The sequence below is a fragment of the Anolis sagrei genome, chromosome 3 (genome assembly GCF_037176765.1).
Source record: "Anolis sagrei isolate rAnoSag1 chromosome 3, rAnoSag1.mat, whole genome shotgun sequence".
Taxonomy (NCBI): domain Eukaryota; kingdom Metazoa; phylum Chordata; class Lepidosauria; order Squamata; family Dactyloidae; genus Anolis; species Anolis sagrei.
The window spans coordinates 128,615,570-128,632,734 of NC_090023.1; the positions used below are offsets into that span (position 1 = coordinate 128,615,570).

The 17,165-nt window shown below is 43.6% G+C and overlaps 1 protein-coding gene across 4 annotated transcripts in view; it reads left to right on the forward strand.

Annotated features, from left to right (window-relative positions):
- Nucleotides 1-2,163: 2,163 nt before the first annotated feature.
- Nucleotides 2,164-17,165, forward strand: part of TBC1D4 (TBC1 domain family member 4) — a 130,874-nt gene continuing 115,872 nt past the window's right edge. For 2 of the 4 annotated variants that reach the window (XM_060769421.2, XM_060769422.2), the window contains exon 1: nucleotides 2,164-2,855. In XM_060769421.2, coding sequence (XP_060625404.2) covers nucleotides 2,379-2,855 — 477 coding nt within the window. In that variant the 5' untranslated portion in view covers nucleotides 2,164-2,378. The remainder of the gene's footprint in view (nucleotides 2,856-17,165) is intronic. The other 2 variants (XM_060769423.2, XM_060769424.2) reach the window with 1 other exon arrangement.

The window sequence follows — 17,165 nt, forward strand, 5'->3', positions numbered from 1 at the left end:
TGTTGACTCTCTCAGCAGCCAAAAGCAGGCCTGTACTTCTTGCTGAAATACTGTTTAAGTTGGTTAAAACTGTCCTTCGTTTTAAATATGGCATTGTTCTTTCTTGTCTTTTTGCACTACACATGAGATATGTGTGGTGTGCAAACTGCAATAATTCTACACAGGCATGGGCCAACTTGGGCCCTCCAGGTATTTGGGACTTCCACCTCCCACCATTCCTCACAGCCTCAGGCCCCTTTCCTTTCCTCCTCAGCCGCTTAAGTAAAGTAAAGGAAAAGGTTTCCCCCTGACATTAAGTCCAGTTGTGTCCAACTCTGGGGGTTGGTGCTCACCTCCATTTCTAAGCCGAAGAGCCGGCGTTTTCCGTAGATACTTCCAAGGTAATGTGGCTGGCATGACTGTATGGAGCGCCGTTACCTTCCCACCAGAGCAGTACCTATTGATCTATTCACATTTGCAAGTTTTCAAACTGCTAGGTTGGCAGAAGCCAGGGCTGACAGTGGGAGATCACCCTGCTCCCCGCCTTCGAACCTGCGACTTCTTGGTCAACAACTTCAGCAGCTCAGTGCTTTAACCCACTGTGCCACTGGGGGCACTACACATAAGACATGTGTGGTGTACAAACTGCAATAATTCTACACAGGCATGGGGGAACTTGGGCCCTCAAGGTGTTTTGGATTTCCTACTCCCACCATTCCTCACAGCCTCAGGCCCTTTCCTTTTCCCATCACTGCTTAAGCTGAGTGCTGGGCCCAGAACCAACATTAGGATCTGTTGCCTGTGCAGAGTGCGAGGAAGCTTCCTCTACAGGAGGCATGGGCAAACTTCAGCTCCCACCATTCTTCACAGCTTCAGGTCCTTCCCTTCCCCGCCTCAGCCATGGGTAAACTTGGGCCCTCCCTCCAGGTGTTTTGAACTCCATCTCCCACCATTCCTAACAGCCCAAGTTTCCCCATGCCTGTGTTGAAGCGGCTGAGGGGGGAAAGGAAGGGGCCTGAGATGGTGATAGTATGATAGCTGGGTCCAGAAGGTCCAAGTGTTACGGAGATGCCACAAAAGTGGCTGTGAATAAGGGAAGAGAGGGGGCAGAGTGAGAGCGAAGGAAGGCTAGAAAGGAGGGGATGCTTAGGGTAAGGGTTTGGGAAAGGTTTAGGGTTTGGATTAGGGTTATGGTTAGGGTAAGGAGTTATGGTTAGGGTAAGATTTAGGGTTTGGGTTACGGTAAGAGTTTGGGTAAGGGGTTAGGGTTAGGTTTATGGTACGGTTAAGGGTTAGGGTTTCACCATTAAAGAACTCTTACATTTCTTCTCTATTATCTGTCTCTTGCCTGGCTTACATTAGCTACATCTCTTGCGCAAACTGTGCTGCCGAAGGAGCGATGCAGCATCTCCGTAACACTTGGACCTTCTGGACCCAGCTATCATACTATTACCCCTGAGGCTGTGAGGAATGGTGGGAACTGGGCACCACAATTGAAGAGAGATATTGACAAGCTGGAATGTGTTCAAAGGAGGGCGACTAAAATGATCAAGGGTCTGAAGAGGCCCTATGAGGAACGGCTTAAAGAGCTGGGCATGTTTAGTGTGAAGAAGAGAAGGCTGAGAGGAGACATGATGAGGGTCATGTATAAATATGTGAGAGGAAGTCATAGCAAGGAGGAAGCAAGCTTGTTTTCTGCTGCCCTGGAGATTAGGATGTGGAAAATGGCTTCAAACTACAAGAAAGGAGATTCCATTTGAACATTAGGAAGAACTTCCTGACTGTGAGAGCTGTTCAGCAGTGGAACTCTCTGCCCCGGAGTGTGGTGGAGGCTCCTTCTTTGGGGGCTTTTAAGCAGAGGCTGGATGGCCATCTGTCAGGGGTGCTTTGAATGCGATTTTCCTGCTTCTTGGCAGGAGGTTGAACTGGACGACCCCTTCTTTGATTCTATGAATTCCAAAACTCCTGGAGGGCCCAAGTTTGCCCATGCCTGTCTGTACAATGTAGAGGCAGCCTAGGGCTCTCTGGAGGCTTTGCAAACCCATTGGCTGTCCTTGGGCCATGCCAGTGCTTCCCTCTTCTGGACTCATCTGGGCTGCGAAGGAGGCCCTGCAGCAGAGAACAAGAGCCGCGAAGGGCGAGAGAGAGGGAAAGCAAGGGGCGGGCCGTGCGGCGCCGTGCCTTCCTTTCCGCCTCCCTTTGGGTCCCTTCTCCCACCACGGCGAAGGGGACTCCCTCCGGAGGGGAGGAGCCTGGTTTGTTTCCCTCTCTGGCGGACTGGGCTGCAGCAGGACGGGGCGGCTCTCCTTCTTTCCTTCCTTCCTTCCCAGCCCAAGAGGGCGGCCTCCCCGAGAGCGAGAGAGCTCTGCACCAGAGCGCGAGCCTTTCCCGCACGAGCCATGGAGAAGCAGCAGCAGCAGCAGCCTTGCGCGGAGCCCTTCTTCTCGCACCCCTTGGAGGGCTCTGCGGTCCCCCCTCCGGCAGCAACGGCGGCGGAGAAGCGCTTCAGGCTGTGGTACGTGGGCTGCTCCTGCCTGGACCGCCGCACCACGCTGCCCATGCTGCCCTGGCTGATGGCCGAGATCCGGCGGCGCAGCCAGAAGCCCGAGCCCAGCGCCGTGCCGCCCCGAGAGGTGCTCCTGCTCCTGGGCTCGCCCACCCTGCGCTGCGTGCCCTCCTCGCCTTCCTCTTCCTCCTCCTCCTCCTCGGCTTCCAACCCGGCCGTCTTCATCTTCGAGCACAAGGCGCAGCACATCGCCCGCTTCGTGCACAACAGCCACGACCTCACCTACTTCGCCTACCTGATCAAGGCGCAGCCCGAGGACCCCGACTCCCGCATGGCCTGCCACGTCTTCAGGGCCGCCGAGCCCGGGCAGGCAAGTCCCAAGGGGAAGGGAAGAAGGGCTGAGGAAGGCTGCCGCCTCGGCCACGATCCCATTCCAGACCCTTAGGACTGCAGTGGGTCAACGCTAGGCCATCCCGGGAGTTGTAGTTTTGCAAGGTCTTGAGCCTTCTCTGCTCCAAAGGAGGGGCCTCTCACCCAACTGTAACTCTCAGGATTCAGTCTGATGCCCCTTAAACCCTCTGGGTCAATGTTGTCCTGGGAGTTGTAGTTTTGCAAGGTCTTTAGTCTTCTCTGCTCAAAAGGAGGGGGGACTCACCCAACTACAACTCTCAGGATTCAGCCTGCTGCCCCTTAAACTCTCATAGGTTAATGCTGTGCAATCCTGGGAGTTGTAGTTTTGCAAGGTCTTTCACCTTCTTTGCCCAAGAGGGCTGGGGCTTCACTAAACTACAAAGCCCAAGATTGAGCGTGATACCCCTTAAACTCTCATGGGTCAATGCTATCCATTCCTGAGAGTTGTAATTTTGCAAGGTCTTTCGGCTTCTCTGCCCAAGAGGGCCGGGGCTTCACTAAACTACAAAGCCCAGGATTGAGTGTGATACCCCTTAAAATCTCATGGATCAATGCTATCAATTCCTGAGAGTTGTAGTTTTGCAAGGTCTTTCGGCTTCTCTGCCCAAGAGGGCTACAGCCTCATCCAACTGCAAAGTCCGGGATTCAGTGTGATGCCCCTTAAACTCTCATAGGTCAATGCTGTGAGTCGCCTAAGGGCTGAGAACAGCGGTATACAAATAAAGTAAATAAATAAATAAATCCTGAGAGTTGTAGTTTTGTAAGGCCTTTAGCCTTCGCTGCCCAAAAGGAGTGGGGCCTCACTAAACTACAACTCTCAGGATTCAGTTTGATATCACTACAACTGCATGGCACAATACTATGCAATCCTGGGAGTTGAAGTTTTGCAAGGTCTTTAGCCTTCCCTGCAGTGGGGCCTCACCCAACTGCAACTCCCAGGATTCTGTTTGATACAATTAGAACGGCTATGGGTCAACACTAAGCAATTCTGGGAGTTGTAGTTTTGCAAGGACTTTAGCATTCTCTGCTCAAGAGGTCTAGGACCTCACTTAACTACAAAGCCCAGGATTCAGTATGATGCCCCTTAAACTCTCATGGATCTATGCTGTGCAATCTTGGGAGTTGTAGTTTTACAAGGCCTTTAGCCTTCTTTGCCCAAGAGGACTATGATCTCACCCAACTGCAGCCCCCAGGATTCAGTTCAATACTATTAGAACTGCTATGGGTCAACGCTATGCAAACCTGGGAGTTGTAGTTTTACGAGTTTTTGCCCAGCCACAGCTCCCAGGATTCAATTTGATAACCCTTCAACTGCCATGAATCAAGGCTATGCAGTCCTGGGAGTTGTAGTTTTGCATGTTTTTTAGCCTTCTGTGCCCAAGAGTGCTACGGCCTCACCCAGCTGCAACTCCCAGGATTCAATTTGATGCCACTTGAACTGCCATGGATCAAGGCAATGCAATCCTGGGAGTTATAGTTTTACAAGGTCTTTAGCCCAAGAGTGCTGGAGCCTCACCCAACTGCTGCTCCCATGAAAGGGGATCAAACTGTATTTATTCTACAGGGTAGATCCACCCCTGGGCGACCTTGGTGGAGTTACATTCTCTTAGGGTGCATCTGAATGCAGTTTGACCCCACTTTCACTGCTAGGGCTCAGTGCCTTTTTTGTCCCTTTTTGCTGGTACATCACCAAACTATAATTCGCATAGCACTGAGCCATAACAAAGCTGAGTCAGATTGTATTCATTCTGCAATGTAGACACATGCTGAGATAAATAGGCGGGGAAACTCACTCTCCCTCACTTTCCTTCCTCCAGCTCCTCCCCTGAAGCCAGGCCTGCCTCATGGACAGCCCTTTCCCTCCTGAAAAGCACCGCCTCTCCCTAACCTACAGCACTGTGGTTTTGTTATGTTGCTGAAATGGTGTGAGCGCCAAGGCAGGGATAAAAATAAATATACTTGGGCAGGTTTCCTCTGGAGGGAGGCCCTGGGTGGTGTCCTGGAAAGCGTAGTCCTGCATGGGATTTTGTAACCTCAAAAAGTATTGCCTCCATTAGCAAATAAACAGGGATATCTGGAGGGCAAAACATGAACCGCACAGATTAATGTGCTTTCCTCATACAGGAATTCTGAAATACTTCCAGAATTGTTGACGTGGATAGCTGAGAAAGCGACTTCTTTGCTTTCTGAGGATTCAAAGGGCATAAACTTGGTTTCATGCAAAAATTATTTAAAATATCGTGTGTAAAATTATTTTCAGGCTATGTGTGTGGGGTGTATAAAAAAGGTAAACAAAACTTGTGTTTAGACTTCTCCAAGATGCCTCAGCGTGTATGTTTATGCAGATGTAGATATTTCAAAATCCGGGAGCAAGATTTTCAAAACAATCAAAAACATTTCTGGTCTCAAGCAGTGAGCTGCTGAACTTGATGACCGAAAGGTTGGCGGTTCAAATCTGGGGTGCAGGGTGAGCTCCCGTTGTTAGCCCCAGCTTCTGTCAACATAGAAGTTTGAAAACATGCAATTGTGAGTAGATCAATTGGTACCGCTTCGGTGGGAAGGTAATGGCACACCATACAGACATGCAAGCCACACGACCTTGAAGGTGTCTATGGACAATGCCAGCTCTTTGGCTTAGAAATGGAGATGAGCATCACCTTCCAGAATTGAACAAAACTAGACATAATATCAGGGGAAACCTTTACCTTTACTTAATATCTGTAAGGTTGACTTCCGTGATAGGTTTCCCTTGGCAATGGGATAGTTTAATTTTGTCAAAACTGTCTGTTGAATGACTGAAGGGAGATTGAACTTGTGCCAGGAGTGAGGCTAATATGCTTTGGTTCATTACCTTTCCCTTCCTCCTCAAATATTTGGAAAGCTGGCCTTTATCTGTGTGATACGGTAATAACACGACACTTGGAGGCTCTTTATGACCTCTTTAAACTTAGCTTGTTTTCATAAGGTTCATATAGTGGCCAAAAAACCTGTTTTCCATTATTAAAATCCACTTCAGGTTCTGATTTATCATAGTTTTGAGTGTGGTTTTTAACTCTCATCATTACAATGAAAAATATTGCAGTCACTCATTAGTAGCACCAATTGAACTGGAATTTGAATACAGCTCCAAGAGTTTGAATATGATATGTGTAGAAGTGAATGGAAATTTAGAAATGTAATTTTCTTGCTTCTACTGCTTTTCATAAATTGTATTTTATTTTCCTAAGGAGCATCAGGAGCCCTTGGTGGCATAGCAGGTTAAACTGCTGAGATGCTGAACTTGCTGACCGAAAAGTCTGTGATTCGAATCTGGAGAGTGGGGTGAGCTCCCGCTGTTAGCCTCAGCTTCTACCAGCCTAAAAGTTCGAAAACATGCAAATGTGAGTAGAACAATAGGTACCGTTTCAGCGGGAAGGTAACAGCGCTCCATGCACTCATGCTAGCCACATGGCCTAGGAGGCGTCTACGGACAAGGCCGGCTTAGAAATGGAGATCAGCACCACCCCCCAGAGTCAGACACAACTAGACTTAATGTCAAGGGGATATTACTTTTACCTTAAGGAGTATCACAGAGTGAGATAGTTCAAAACAGGAACTTTTATATGTTTCTTAGATGGTGTGGAGGTTTGTGGGAATGCCTAGAAGATGTATCGAATGCTGCATTAATCTGGGTTGTTGTAGGTTTTTTTGGGCTATATGGCCATGTTCTAGACGCATTCTCTCCTGATGTTTCAGCTGCATCTATGGCAAGCATCCTCAGAGGTGGTGAGGTGACATCAGGAGAGAATGCCTCTAGAACATGGCCATATAGCCTGAAAAAACCTACAACAACCCAGTGATTCTGGCCATAAAAGCCCTCGACAATATATTGCTGCATTAATCTGTTCATATAAAATTTCTGGAGGAAGAAAGGGATACCTGGATGTGTATGTTTAATAATAAATATAATTATATAATTTATTTATATTCTGCTCTATCTCCCTGAGGAGACTCAGAGCAGATTACAGAATAACATATATGGCAAACATTCAGTGTTGCTATACAATTAACAACAAAGACAGACAGTACACAGACAGAGGTAAAGGCTTCCCCATTTTCATCCCTGGCATCCGGAGGCCTGTTGTCTGTGGACACCTTCCTGATGGAATTGCCAGCATGTCTACATGGGTGCCTTTTACCTCCCTGTCAAAGTGGTACCTATTGATCTACTCACATTATTGTTTTCGAATTGCTAGGTAGGCAGAAGCTAGGGCTAACGGCGGGAGCTCACCCCAACTTGTGCTAACCTTCTGGTCGGCAGGATTTTCTGCAGCTGGAGGTTTAACCTGTTGTGCTACCGTGGCCCCAAAATGTCTACAGAGTTAAAAAGATATTATCATCAAAGTGATGTTTCCCGAAAGAGTATCATGTTTTCGAGGCTTTTGTCAAAACTACTTGAGAAGAATTGCCATGAATCATATATTACTATCCGATTCAATGCACGCTTCATCCAAGGAAACATGCATAAAATTGGATAGTAATACATGAAGGCAGTAATGGGCTTGCGAGCCTTCAGAGATACAGAGTTTGAATTCAGAAGCATTGATGTTTCAGGTCAGTAGCAATGCTACTTTGATGTCTTCAGAGGCTGTTCGGTGAATTGCAGAGAGGCATGTGCATAACCAAAAGTAGCTTTACAAATGAACTGTGGAGAATGAATGGATTTGCAAAGGTGTCTGGTTAATAAAATATAACTAGGTGAGAACCTTCACTTTGCATTGTGAATATTGTGAGTCACAGCGAGGCTGTGTACAAGCGTTTGAAAAACAACAGCTAACACTTTCCCCCCAGAAATATGCTATTCAGAATCAGTCATGCAAGTCCTGTGACTCTGCATTAATGAAGGGACTTCTCTTAACGCTGTTCTCTGAATTAGTTAGTAGAAGCCAGCAGTCAAAATAGGGCAGTGGGGGTAGGGAAAGAAGGGGGGGGGGGGGAGAGACATATACTGTTTTGGATCTTTGTGTATGTATGTTTGAATTAAAATGACATACATGTCATTGAACACAAAACACAACCATGTTTTAATTTAACCTAAAAAATAATTTAAAAAAACGTAATACTGCAGTAAGCACATAGTGAGCATAAATGCTTCAAACCCTATTCTATTTCCTCTCTTTTCCTTGCAGCAAACTCTCCTAATGCAACAGCCCAGTGCATGCTTACTGTTAGATCACTGGCCATGATATCTAGGACTTATAGGAAATTGTAAAACAAACTTTCTAAAGGGTACTATTTGAGGAAAACTTTCTTTTAGAAAATATACCAACGTTATTTCTGCTTCAATTTTCAATTACCTCTGGTGGCGCAGTGGGTTAAACTGTTGAGCTGCTGAGCTTGATGACTGAAAGGTCTCAGGTTCGAATCCGGGCAGCGGTGTGAGCTTCTGCTGTCAGCCTCAGCTTCTGCCAGCCTAGCAGTTTAAAAACATGCAAATGTGAGTAGATCAATAGGTACCTCTCCAGCGGGAAGGTAATGGTGCTCCATGCAGTCATGCCGGCCACATGACCTTGCAGGTGTCTACGGACAATGCCAGCTCTTCGGCTTAGAAATAGAGATGAGCATCAACCCCCAGAGTCAGACACTTAATGTCAGGAGACATCCTTTACCTTTACCTTCCCTAATTTATTACCTAAGCTGACATGGGCTGGTTGTAACTGCAGTCCAGTAGCACAGGGTGGGCCTGATATTTCCAAATAGAAACAAAACATAAATAGGGTGTATGGTTATTCGTGATAATTAATTCATATGGCTCATAAATTATCTTCAACAACAACATCATTGAAACAAGAGATACAACACTATTAAAACACATGCAACACGATAATAATGACAACAACAACAACAACTACTACTACTACTACTACTACTTTATTCTTTTATCCCGCCACCATCTCCCTGAAGGGACTTGGGGTGGCTTACACATGGCACATAGTGCCTAAAAACAGCACATAAAATAAAACACATTATAAAATACAGTTAAATAAAACATATAAGCGGATAAAACAACTACTTAAGACTCAATTAAATTAGTGCTCGTCAACCAATGATGGTAAGTTACTGTAGACATTGCCAGGCTATAAATAATAGGACAAGGGAATGGGATAAATGCAGAGCTGTAACCATGCACACAGTTAAATTCAAGTTGAAATTCACTGATAAAATTCACACATTAAAATTCACAGAATAAAAAACAGCCCAACTCTAGTATCTCTCTTTCTATACTGATGCTACTTTTACATTGGGTTCAAATGCATGCTGTAGTGCTGTGAGGCACACAAGCAGAAATATCAACCCTCCAGGCCCCTCCAGAGCGGAAGAAGGGCAGAAGGAGGGCAAAGAGAAGAAAAGAAGTTTAAGGAATAGAAAGGGCAAAGAAGTAAGGAGATAGATAAAGTAAAGAGATAAAGGAAAGGGAAAAGAAAAGGGAAAAAAAGGACAAGGACAAGAAAAGACTCAACGGAAAAAGGAAAATACCATGAAAATAATATACAAAGTACAGTACAGTAAAGGAAACAAAGTAATCTACATACAAAATCAATAAACCAAGCAGTTACGCAACAAACAAACTCATTAACAACAATAAACGAAATAAAATAAATAAATAAAATAAAAATAAAAATGACAACGCAAAGTGTGAAAGGGAAAACCCCTCAACAAGCAAAGGGTCAAACAAAAAGAGATTCCCTAACAGAAGAGACAGCACTGAACCACATACTAGCTGAAATTAAAAAACTATCGGCTAAGCAAGATGAACAACATAAAGAATTACAGGAATATCCTTTTTGGAATCTCTAGATCCTTCAGTATGACTCTATAGTTGACTCTTTTGGGCCTGTCTGGATGGGCCCTCAGTTTTCTGTAATGGTGTCTTTTATGACCGGCAGAGGACAACACAGGATGAAACTGCAATTTCGTTGGATGCATGTTTGTATTCCTCGTTGAGACTGCTGTAGAGGTTGCAACCTTAGCTTTACATCACAGTAGAAAATCATGGGCATCTTGCATGAGTGGAAAAAGTGTTACGTGTGTTCCTTGAGTGTTCTGTAGTGGAAGTGATCAAGTTAACTGCGCAGGAAGACTTTTCAAACAAACTGGCGTTTAATCCCAGTTAAACAAAATAAAGCAAGCCGGCTATTCCAAGGAAAGAGATAAAAGTCTGCTTCCTACACTTTGCTTCCTTTTATGTTCTGACTGGAGAAAGTTGTTTGCTTATTTCAGCTGTTTTGTTCCTAATATGTACTTCCTATCAGGAGAAAAAAAATCAGATTCTTGGGTATCAGTATTAAATTGTGCCTAGCCTTGGAGTTTAGCTTTGAAGCAAAAGTATGACCAAGTCTCTTCTATTAATATAAGTGGATATATAAAGGGCTAATCCCTCACTGTAGAATTAATACAGTTTGATACCACTTTAACTGCCATGGCCGAATGTTATGGAAGTATGGAAATTTTAGTTTGAAGAGGCACAGAGACTATTTTTTGTGTCAGGAGCGACTTGAGAAACTCCATGTCGCTTCTGCTGTGAGATAATTGGCCATCTGCAAGGACATTGCCCAGGGGACACCTGGATGTTTTAGCATCTTATGGGAGACTTCTCTCATGTCTCCTGATGAGAAGCTGGAGCTGACAGATGGGAGCTCACCCTGCTCCCCAGATTCAAACCGCTGACCTTTCGGTCAGTGGTCCTGCTGGCACAAGGGTTTAACCCATTTTGCCATCTGAGGCTTTAGCAAAAAAGACTAAAGTGCTTGTAAAACCACAACCACATCAATGAGCCATGACAGTTACAAGTGGTATCAAACTCCATTAATTCTACAGTGTAGATGTATCCAGGACTGTTTCACAGCTGCGAGTGGCTTAAATTGGAAGTGGGCATCTGTGCCTTCCAAATGTTTTTTTATTGTGTCTCTTATCATCTCTTATAACCGCTGATGTCGAGTTCTAGCCCAGCACCTTTAGGATGATCACAGTGGACTACTTTTATTTCTTTCTTTATTTATTTACCACACTTTTATCCTGCCCTTTTCAGCCTGAGAGCAACTCAGGGTGGCATACAAACTGGCAACAATTAGATGCCAAACACACATAAATACATCATTTAAAGCAGGTTAAATCACACAATAAAATCCATAATACAATAGTTTAAAACTATAAAAATCAATGACTTCTGCGTTAAAATCCATGTCCATTTGCATCGTTAAGCCGTTCCATATTTGTTCATAATACTGAGTTGTCTGATTACAATGAGGTTTCCAAAGCTTTCTTGAAGAGCCAGGTTTTCACTCTTTTGGGTTAACTGCAATAGAGATTCAATTTTAAAGCAATTTTTCCACTCCACCAAAATTTGAGAAGGCTGTTTTAAATCAGCATAACAATGATATGTTGAAAGAAAGTGAACAAATCGTAGCTTAATCCAACTCCTGGTCAGTTGAAAGGTGAACCAGGGAATGGCGATTCAGGTTTTGTTGGACGGGATTACTCCCCACCCACAGAAGTGGAATCTCTGGTTCTGTGAACTTTTAAATTCAAACTTAAACCTGAATTCCCAGATCTCAGCAGTGGCCAGGAATGCATTTACATAACTAAAACTATGTTGACTGTCCTTTGCCTTGGTCCCACATGGCCAAGAGGGGAATAGCCTTTGCCTGCATTGAAATCTCTCCAGACAAACTTATCAACAACAACATCATAAAAAATACAGGCGTGTGACACCAACATCATCATTTTTGTCTCATATATGTTTTCTTTATGCATCTTTCGTGTGATGAAGAAGTCAGTGGAGCTTTGAAAGCTTGCATGATGCGTGTTGTGTATGTTGACTGGCCGGTAAAGATATCACTCTTTTGTGGATTTTGTTAATTTAACTACTATTAACAGTTAGCATTTTAAAAATAGAGATGTTGGACTTCTTTAGAATTGCTTATTTATATATAGTTTAGAGCTTAGAATTGTTTTCATTGAGTTTTGTATATGATTTATGTCATTTTAGTGGAATATTTTAAGAATGACATTTTACGTCTACTTTGCACCCCAACCTTGGAAGAAAAGAGGGGTTAAAATCAATTAAATAAATCAATAGACATATATTGGGTTTATATTGGAGAAGGTATTTTATTATTTAAATTTAAAAATACTTTTCATGACAGGGGGTTGGATTGAATGGCCTTTTGGTCTCTATCAGCTCTATATTTCTAGGATTCCTTCTTCATATATTTTAGGAGTGGATTACAGATGTGTTTCATATGATACGCACATTCTACAGTTTTCAGAGTTTCCCCTGTTACTAGCATTGTCATTGTGAATGAGTAACAGTTTGAGTCCATATATCTTTTTGATTAATGTTTTTCTCTCAGGCGGTATTTTCCTTGTATAGCTCATTCAGTTGCCCAGCATGTGGCAGCACATCATAATATCTGTTATGATGATGCTTTGCGTCTAGAAAGTATGCATGCCACTTTTGTTACTGTTGGGTATCTTCAAGAGGGTTCTGATTTATGGAGACCCTAACCTATGACCATGCGAAGAGTGTGTGAATTGCCCAGGGACACCCAGTGAATGTATGTGGCCAAGCAGGGTTTCGAACCCTAATCTCCAGAGTTGTAGTAAAATGCTACAACTTTTTCCTGTGGAAACTTACTGGCAACGCATGGGGTGCAGACCCAAAATTAATAAGAACATCAGCCCTGGCCTTGTCTTACTCAACTGCTGAGTATGCGTGCCCTGTTTGGCACAAGTCTGCTCACGCAAAGCAGGTGAACATAGCATTGAAAGAAACATGCAGAATAATCACAGGATGTCTCAACCTACACCTGTCGATAAACTCTGCAAGCAAGTTGGCATTATCCCTCTCACCCGATGTGCGATGGGAAGTTGCTGCTAACTGTGTGAGAACTAAGGTTGAACACTGTGAAAGCCACCCACTGCATGGCTATCAGACTCCTCCCACTAGACTCAAATCAAGGAAAAGCTTCATGAGAACCAGCACTCCTCTTAATGTTTTCCCAGTAACAGCAAGAGAATTCCTCTGGGTAGCTAAACCAGGAAATCCCAACTGGATGGTCCCCAACGAGGGTCTTCTTCTAGGGGTAAACCAAGAATTGGGCAACTTGGGACCCGTCCAGACAGCACCTTTATTGTGGTATCTACCACAATAAAGCCCAGTAAACTGTGGGAATTGCCCTCCCCCAAGCCCCCAGACCCCTTAGAAAAGTAATGAAAACTTATGTGTCCTCCATTACAAGGCTCGGCCGGCTCTCCCGGCATGTAGAAACAATACGCCAGGAGAGCGGGGGGGGGGGGGGGGGGGAAGCTGGCTGTGGCTTGTAATAGAGGGCACATAAGTTTTTATTACTTTTCTAAGGGGTCTGGGGGCTTGGGGGGGTAGGGCCTCTGGACGTTCTCTCTGCGCTTTCTGGGGTGGGGGTGGACAGGCCCTCAGAAACATCCGTGGTTTTTTTTTAATGCGGATGCTTCTGGGATAAGGACCTGTCTGGAGCCGGCCTTGGAAGTCCCTGAACAGACTCAGATGTGGAGTGGGCAGATCAAAAGACAGCCTGGCAAAATGGCACTACCTAAAAGAACCCTCTACCTTGCGTGATTGTATAGCAGGACAAACAACTCTACATATGTATGCTTGTCCACAATGTCCTGCTTCATGTACAGTGGAAGAATTGTTTAAAGCTACAGACAATGCAGTCACTGTTGCCCGTTTTTGGTAAAAAAAAAATATTTAGCTGCTTGTGCTTTTTTGATTTTTATCAATTTTACAGTTATTTATGCAATGCTTTTGATACAAAATAATAATAGCCCAATGCTCAAACCACTACATATGCATTAGTTCTGCATGCTACCCTACTGTTGTTTTAAAATGCAATGTGTTTATGGGCCCTCAAGTCCCCTGTTGACTTATGGTAACCAATGCAGTACTGGACTATAAATAGGAAACTGCTGTGATTGTAGTGAGGGGCAGGCCTGTCACTTCATTGTTTTCAAGTATGTAATAAATAGTGAGCTAGCTTTGAAGATTAATATCCTCATCAGTGGTTTTATTAACTGTTATCAATGGGAGCAATAAGAGATAATAACTTTGTGCAGAAGGTATCAGAAGAATTTTGTTTAAATGGCTGTTGTATTAAAATAATAATAATATTTTAGGTACAAAACGGTATCTTATGTTTTCAAAGGCAAGTGGGATTTCTTAGCTCCAAAGAATACTTACGGTTTTTGCAGAGACATAGCCCATAAAGTATTCTCTTCCATTGTAAAATGTATTTTCAACAGGTTTTCCCAAACATTTGCTGGCTGATGTGGAGGAGGAAATCACACTGAGAAATGTGCTCCAATTCATTTTGCCGTGGCCGATTCTGAGCTAGCTAAATACCCTTACTTCCCACCCAAAGCAGCAATATAATTTCCTAAGAGAAGGAAAGAACAAACCATTTTGAAAATGTGTGTTTGTGTGTGTATAAAGTATTTATAGTCAGTGATGTATGGTGAACAGAATGGGGATTTCTTGCTTTCAACACTTGTGATACTGTCTGAAGTGCCTCTTCAGCAAGGTTATCCTTTTCTAAACCAGTCTGCTGGCAACAAGGCTCTATGCAGCACTTAAGATCTGATACACTGCACACATCACAGCAGTTTTCTGGATCAGTGCCACATACCAGGGAGGAAGCCATGTTACCCAATATTTCCATACAAGAATGTGAATTTGGGTCTAAATTTGATCTCTGGTATAAGGCATGCTACAAAAGCAGAGATTAGAGGCAAAGATGAAGTACTTTGGCCACATAATGAAAAGATAGGAAAGCTTAGAGAAGACAATGTTGCTGGGGAAAATGGAAAGAAAAAGGAAGAGGGGCCGACCAAGGGCAAGATGGATGGATGGTATCATTGAAGTGACTGGGGGTGGTGACGGGCGACAGGGAGCTCTGGCGTGGTCTGGTCCATGAGGTCACAAAGAGTTGGAAGCGACTGAACAAATAAACAACAACACAGAAGCAGTGGTATATATCGTTAATATACTGTACATACGAGTTACAGATTTTGCTCTTTCTTTGTGTTTGAATTAGCATTTTAAGAAAATTGAGTTTATATCCTGAATATAGTTCAGCCTAACCACTAGAATACCACCCCCTTATAAATGAAAGCCTGCAGAAATAATAGAATTCCTCTTTCTCATGTACTGTTGGTCTTATTCTGTGTTAGAATGCTGCATTGAACTCAATTCTGATATAAACCTCCTGCCTTATGCTCCATTTTGTGTTCTTTAGTTACCAGGGGTGCATCTTTAGTTTGGTAAGGGATTGATGAGGACAAAGTTAAATTTAGGCATTTGGCATCCTGCACTAGTTGCCTACTAATTGAACTATCAGTGATCCAGCCCTGGTGGAAGGCTTCTCTCTGACTTCCTGCTGTGTTTGGAGACGGGTTGAGGCAACGTTGGTTGAAAGCAACCACAAATCCCATCTGGTTTCAAAAGCTCTTCTTGTAGCTGTTGTGTTTAGACAGTATGTTCGTCTGTTTCTTGGCTCTCTGGGTCATATAGGCATGCCTTAACTGGTTTGGAATACACTTTGTGCAATTCATTTTGAGTTACAGCAGTACAGATGTCCTTTTTGTTTTGGATAGCTGAAGCAATTGGCATAGGATGAAAGCTCAGGGAAATACCCTGACAATTTCCAAATCTACATGTCAGTATGTGGACCAGTGAGTTCTCATAAAATTAATAAACAGAGGGCAGCATGGAAGGGAGCATTACTTTGGTTTGACAGCACCTAGTTTCATTCCTGCATTTGCCTTATAAAGGTTATGCTTTGTAAGGAGAAAGTACTCTACTAGGAGTGGAACCTTTTTCTTTCTAAGGTTTCATTGGCCCAGTGATAATCTCTCAAAGATCACCATCCAGCAATGGGAAAGGTAATACCAGAGATTGGTACAGATGGAGGCAGAAGGAGGCAAACACAGGCAAAGCCTCTCATAAAGAAGCTCCCTTTGACAATTCTTTGCTCCCTTGGCCTCTATCTAGCTAGACTATTTGTAAAGTTGCTAAAGGAAGGGCTAAGGAAACATAGGGCGCTTCCAGACAGCACCAAATCACAAGTTTTAAACAGGGCCAAAAAAATCCCGGGACTTCAGAAGAGGTCCATATACAGACCCATTGGTCCTGGGATTTCTGCCTTTGCTATCCAGACTTGATGCTTCATTGCAAGATTTAGAGGCTCCCCAGATGACTGTTGCAGGACTTCCACCAAAAACTTCAGGAGTTTTTTTAAAAAAAATAATTCTCAAGATGTGGATATATGGAGAATCACAGCAGTGAATCATTGCAAAAGTTCTGTTATTTGTCCTGGCCAGAGAAAATGTGCCCTCTGCATGTTTCGTAAAGTTTCTGACACACAAACAAAGTTTTTGCATTCTACTTAACTGTCACCTTCTTTTTAGAAACCAACCCATCAGGAATAAACATCTAAAACCCAGGAACAAACCTAGATAAAAAAAATCCTGTGATTTCTGATTGCAGGGACATACAGACATTCGACAATGTGGATATTCGGCTCAAAACCGCAATATTTCTTCACCTGGAAATCTCACCTTTTTTGCCTTTTGAAGTGATTGCTTCCGTGTTTACAGGGAAAGGTGTCTGGCCACCCTCCTGTTTGCTGCGGAAGCTCCTGAGAGGTACTGTCTGAACAGGCCTATAGACATTTGGCATTATATTATAACAATATTCCTGGAGAACAACAATGGGAAAAAGGCCAGGAAAGAAAGGGATTCTGTCCTAGTTGTGCATTGTGTGCCTGCCTACAACAGGCAAGGTAAACAGTAGTTGCCTTCTGAATCCCTTCCTGGGTATGAGTTAACAGCAAACAGAAAGAAAAATGGAAAGGAAATAAGCCTGCATTACCAGATAGACCTATATGTTAAAAATATAGGTGTATGCATTTGGCTACCAGAATAGAAATAAGAAAAGTAAGGGATGGTTCAAAGAAAAATGATTTCTGGGTGTATATTAGAAGCTTTTAAAAGGGCTCTAGAAGGTTTGCAGCATTTGTTTACTTGCCCAAGGCTTCCCTGACCTGGTTGTTTCATTTCACATGTGAATATTGTTAATTTAACTTAAAATTTGCTGAAACATGTTGAGTTGCTCATTTTTATGTGATGTAGACAGTCATCCTTATTCTTTCCATGTCATTTCTTCCTGTGGTCCCACATTTTCTTTGAAAGAGGT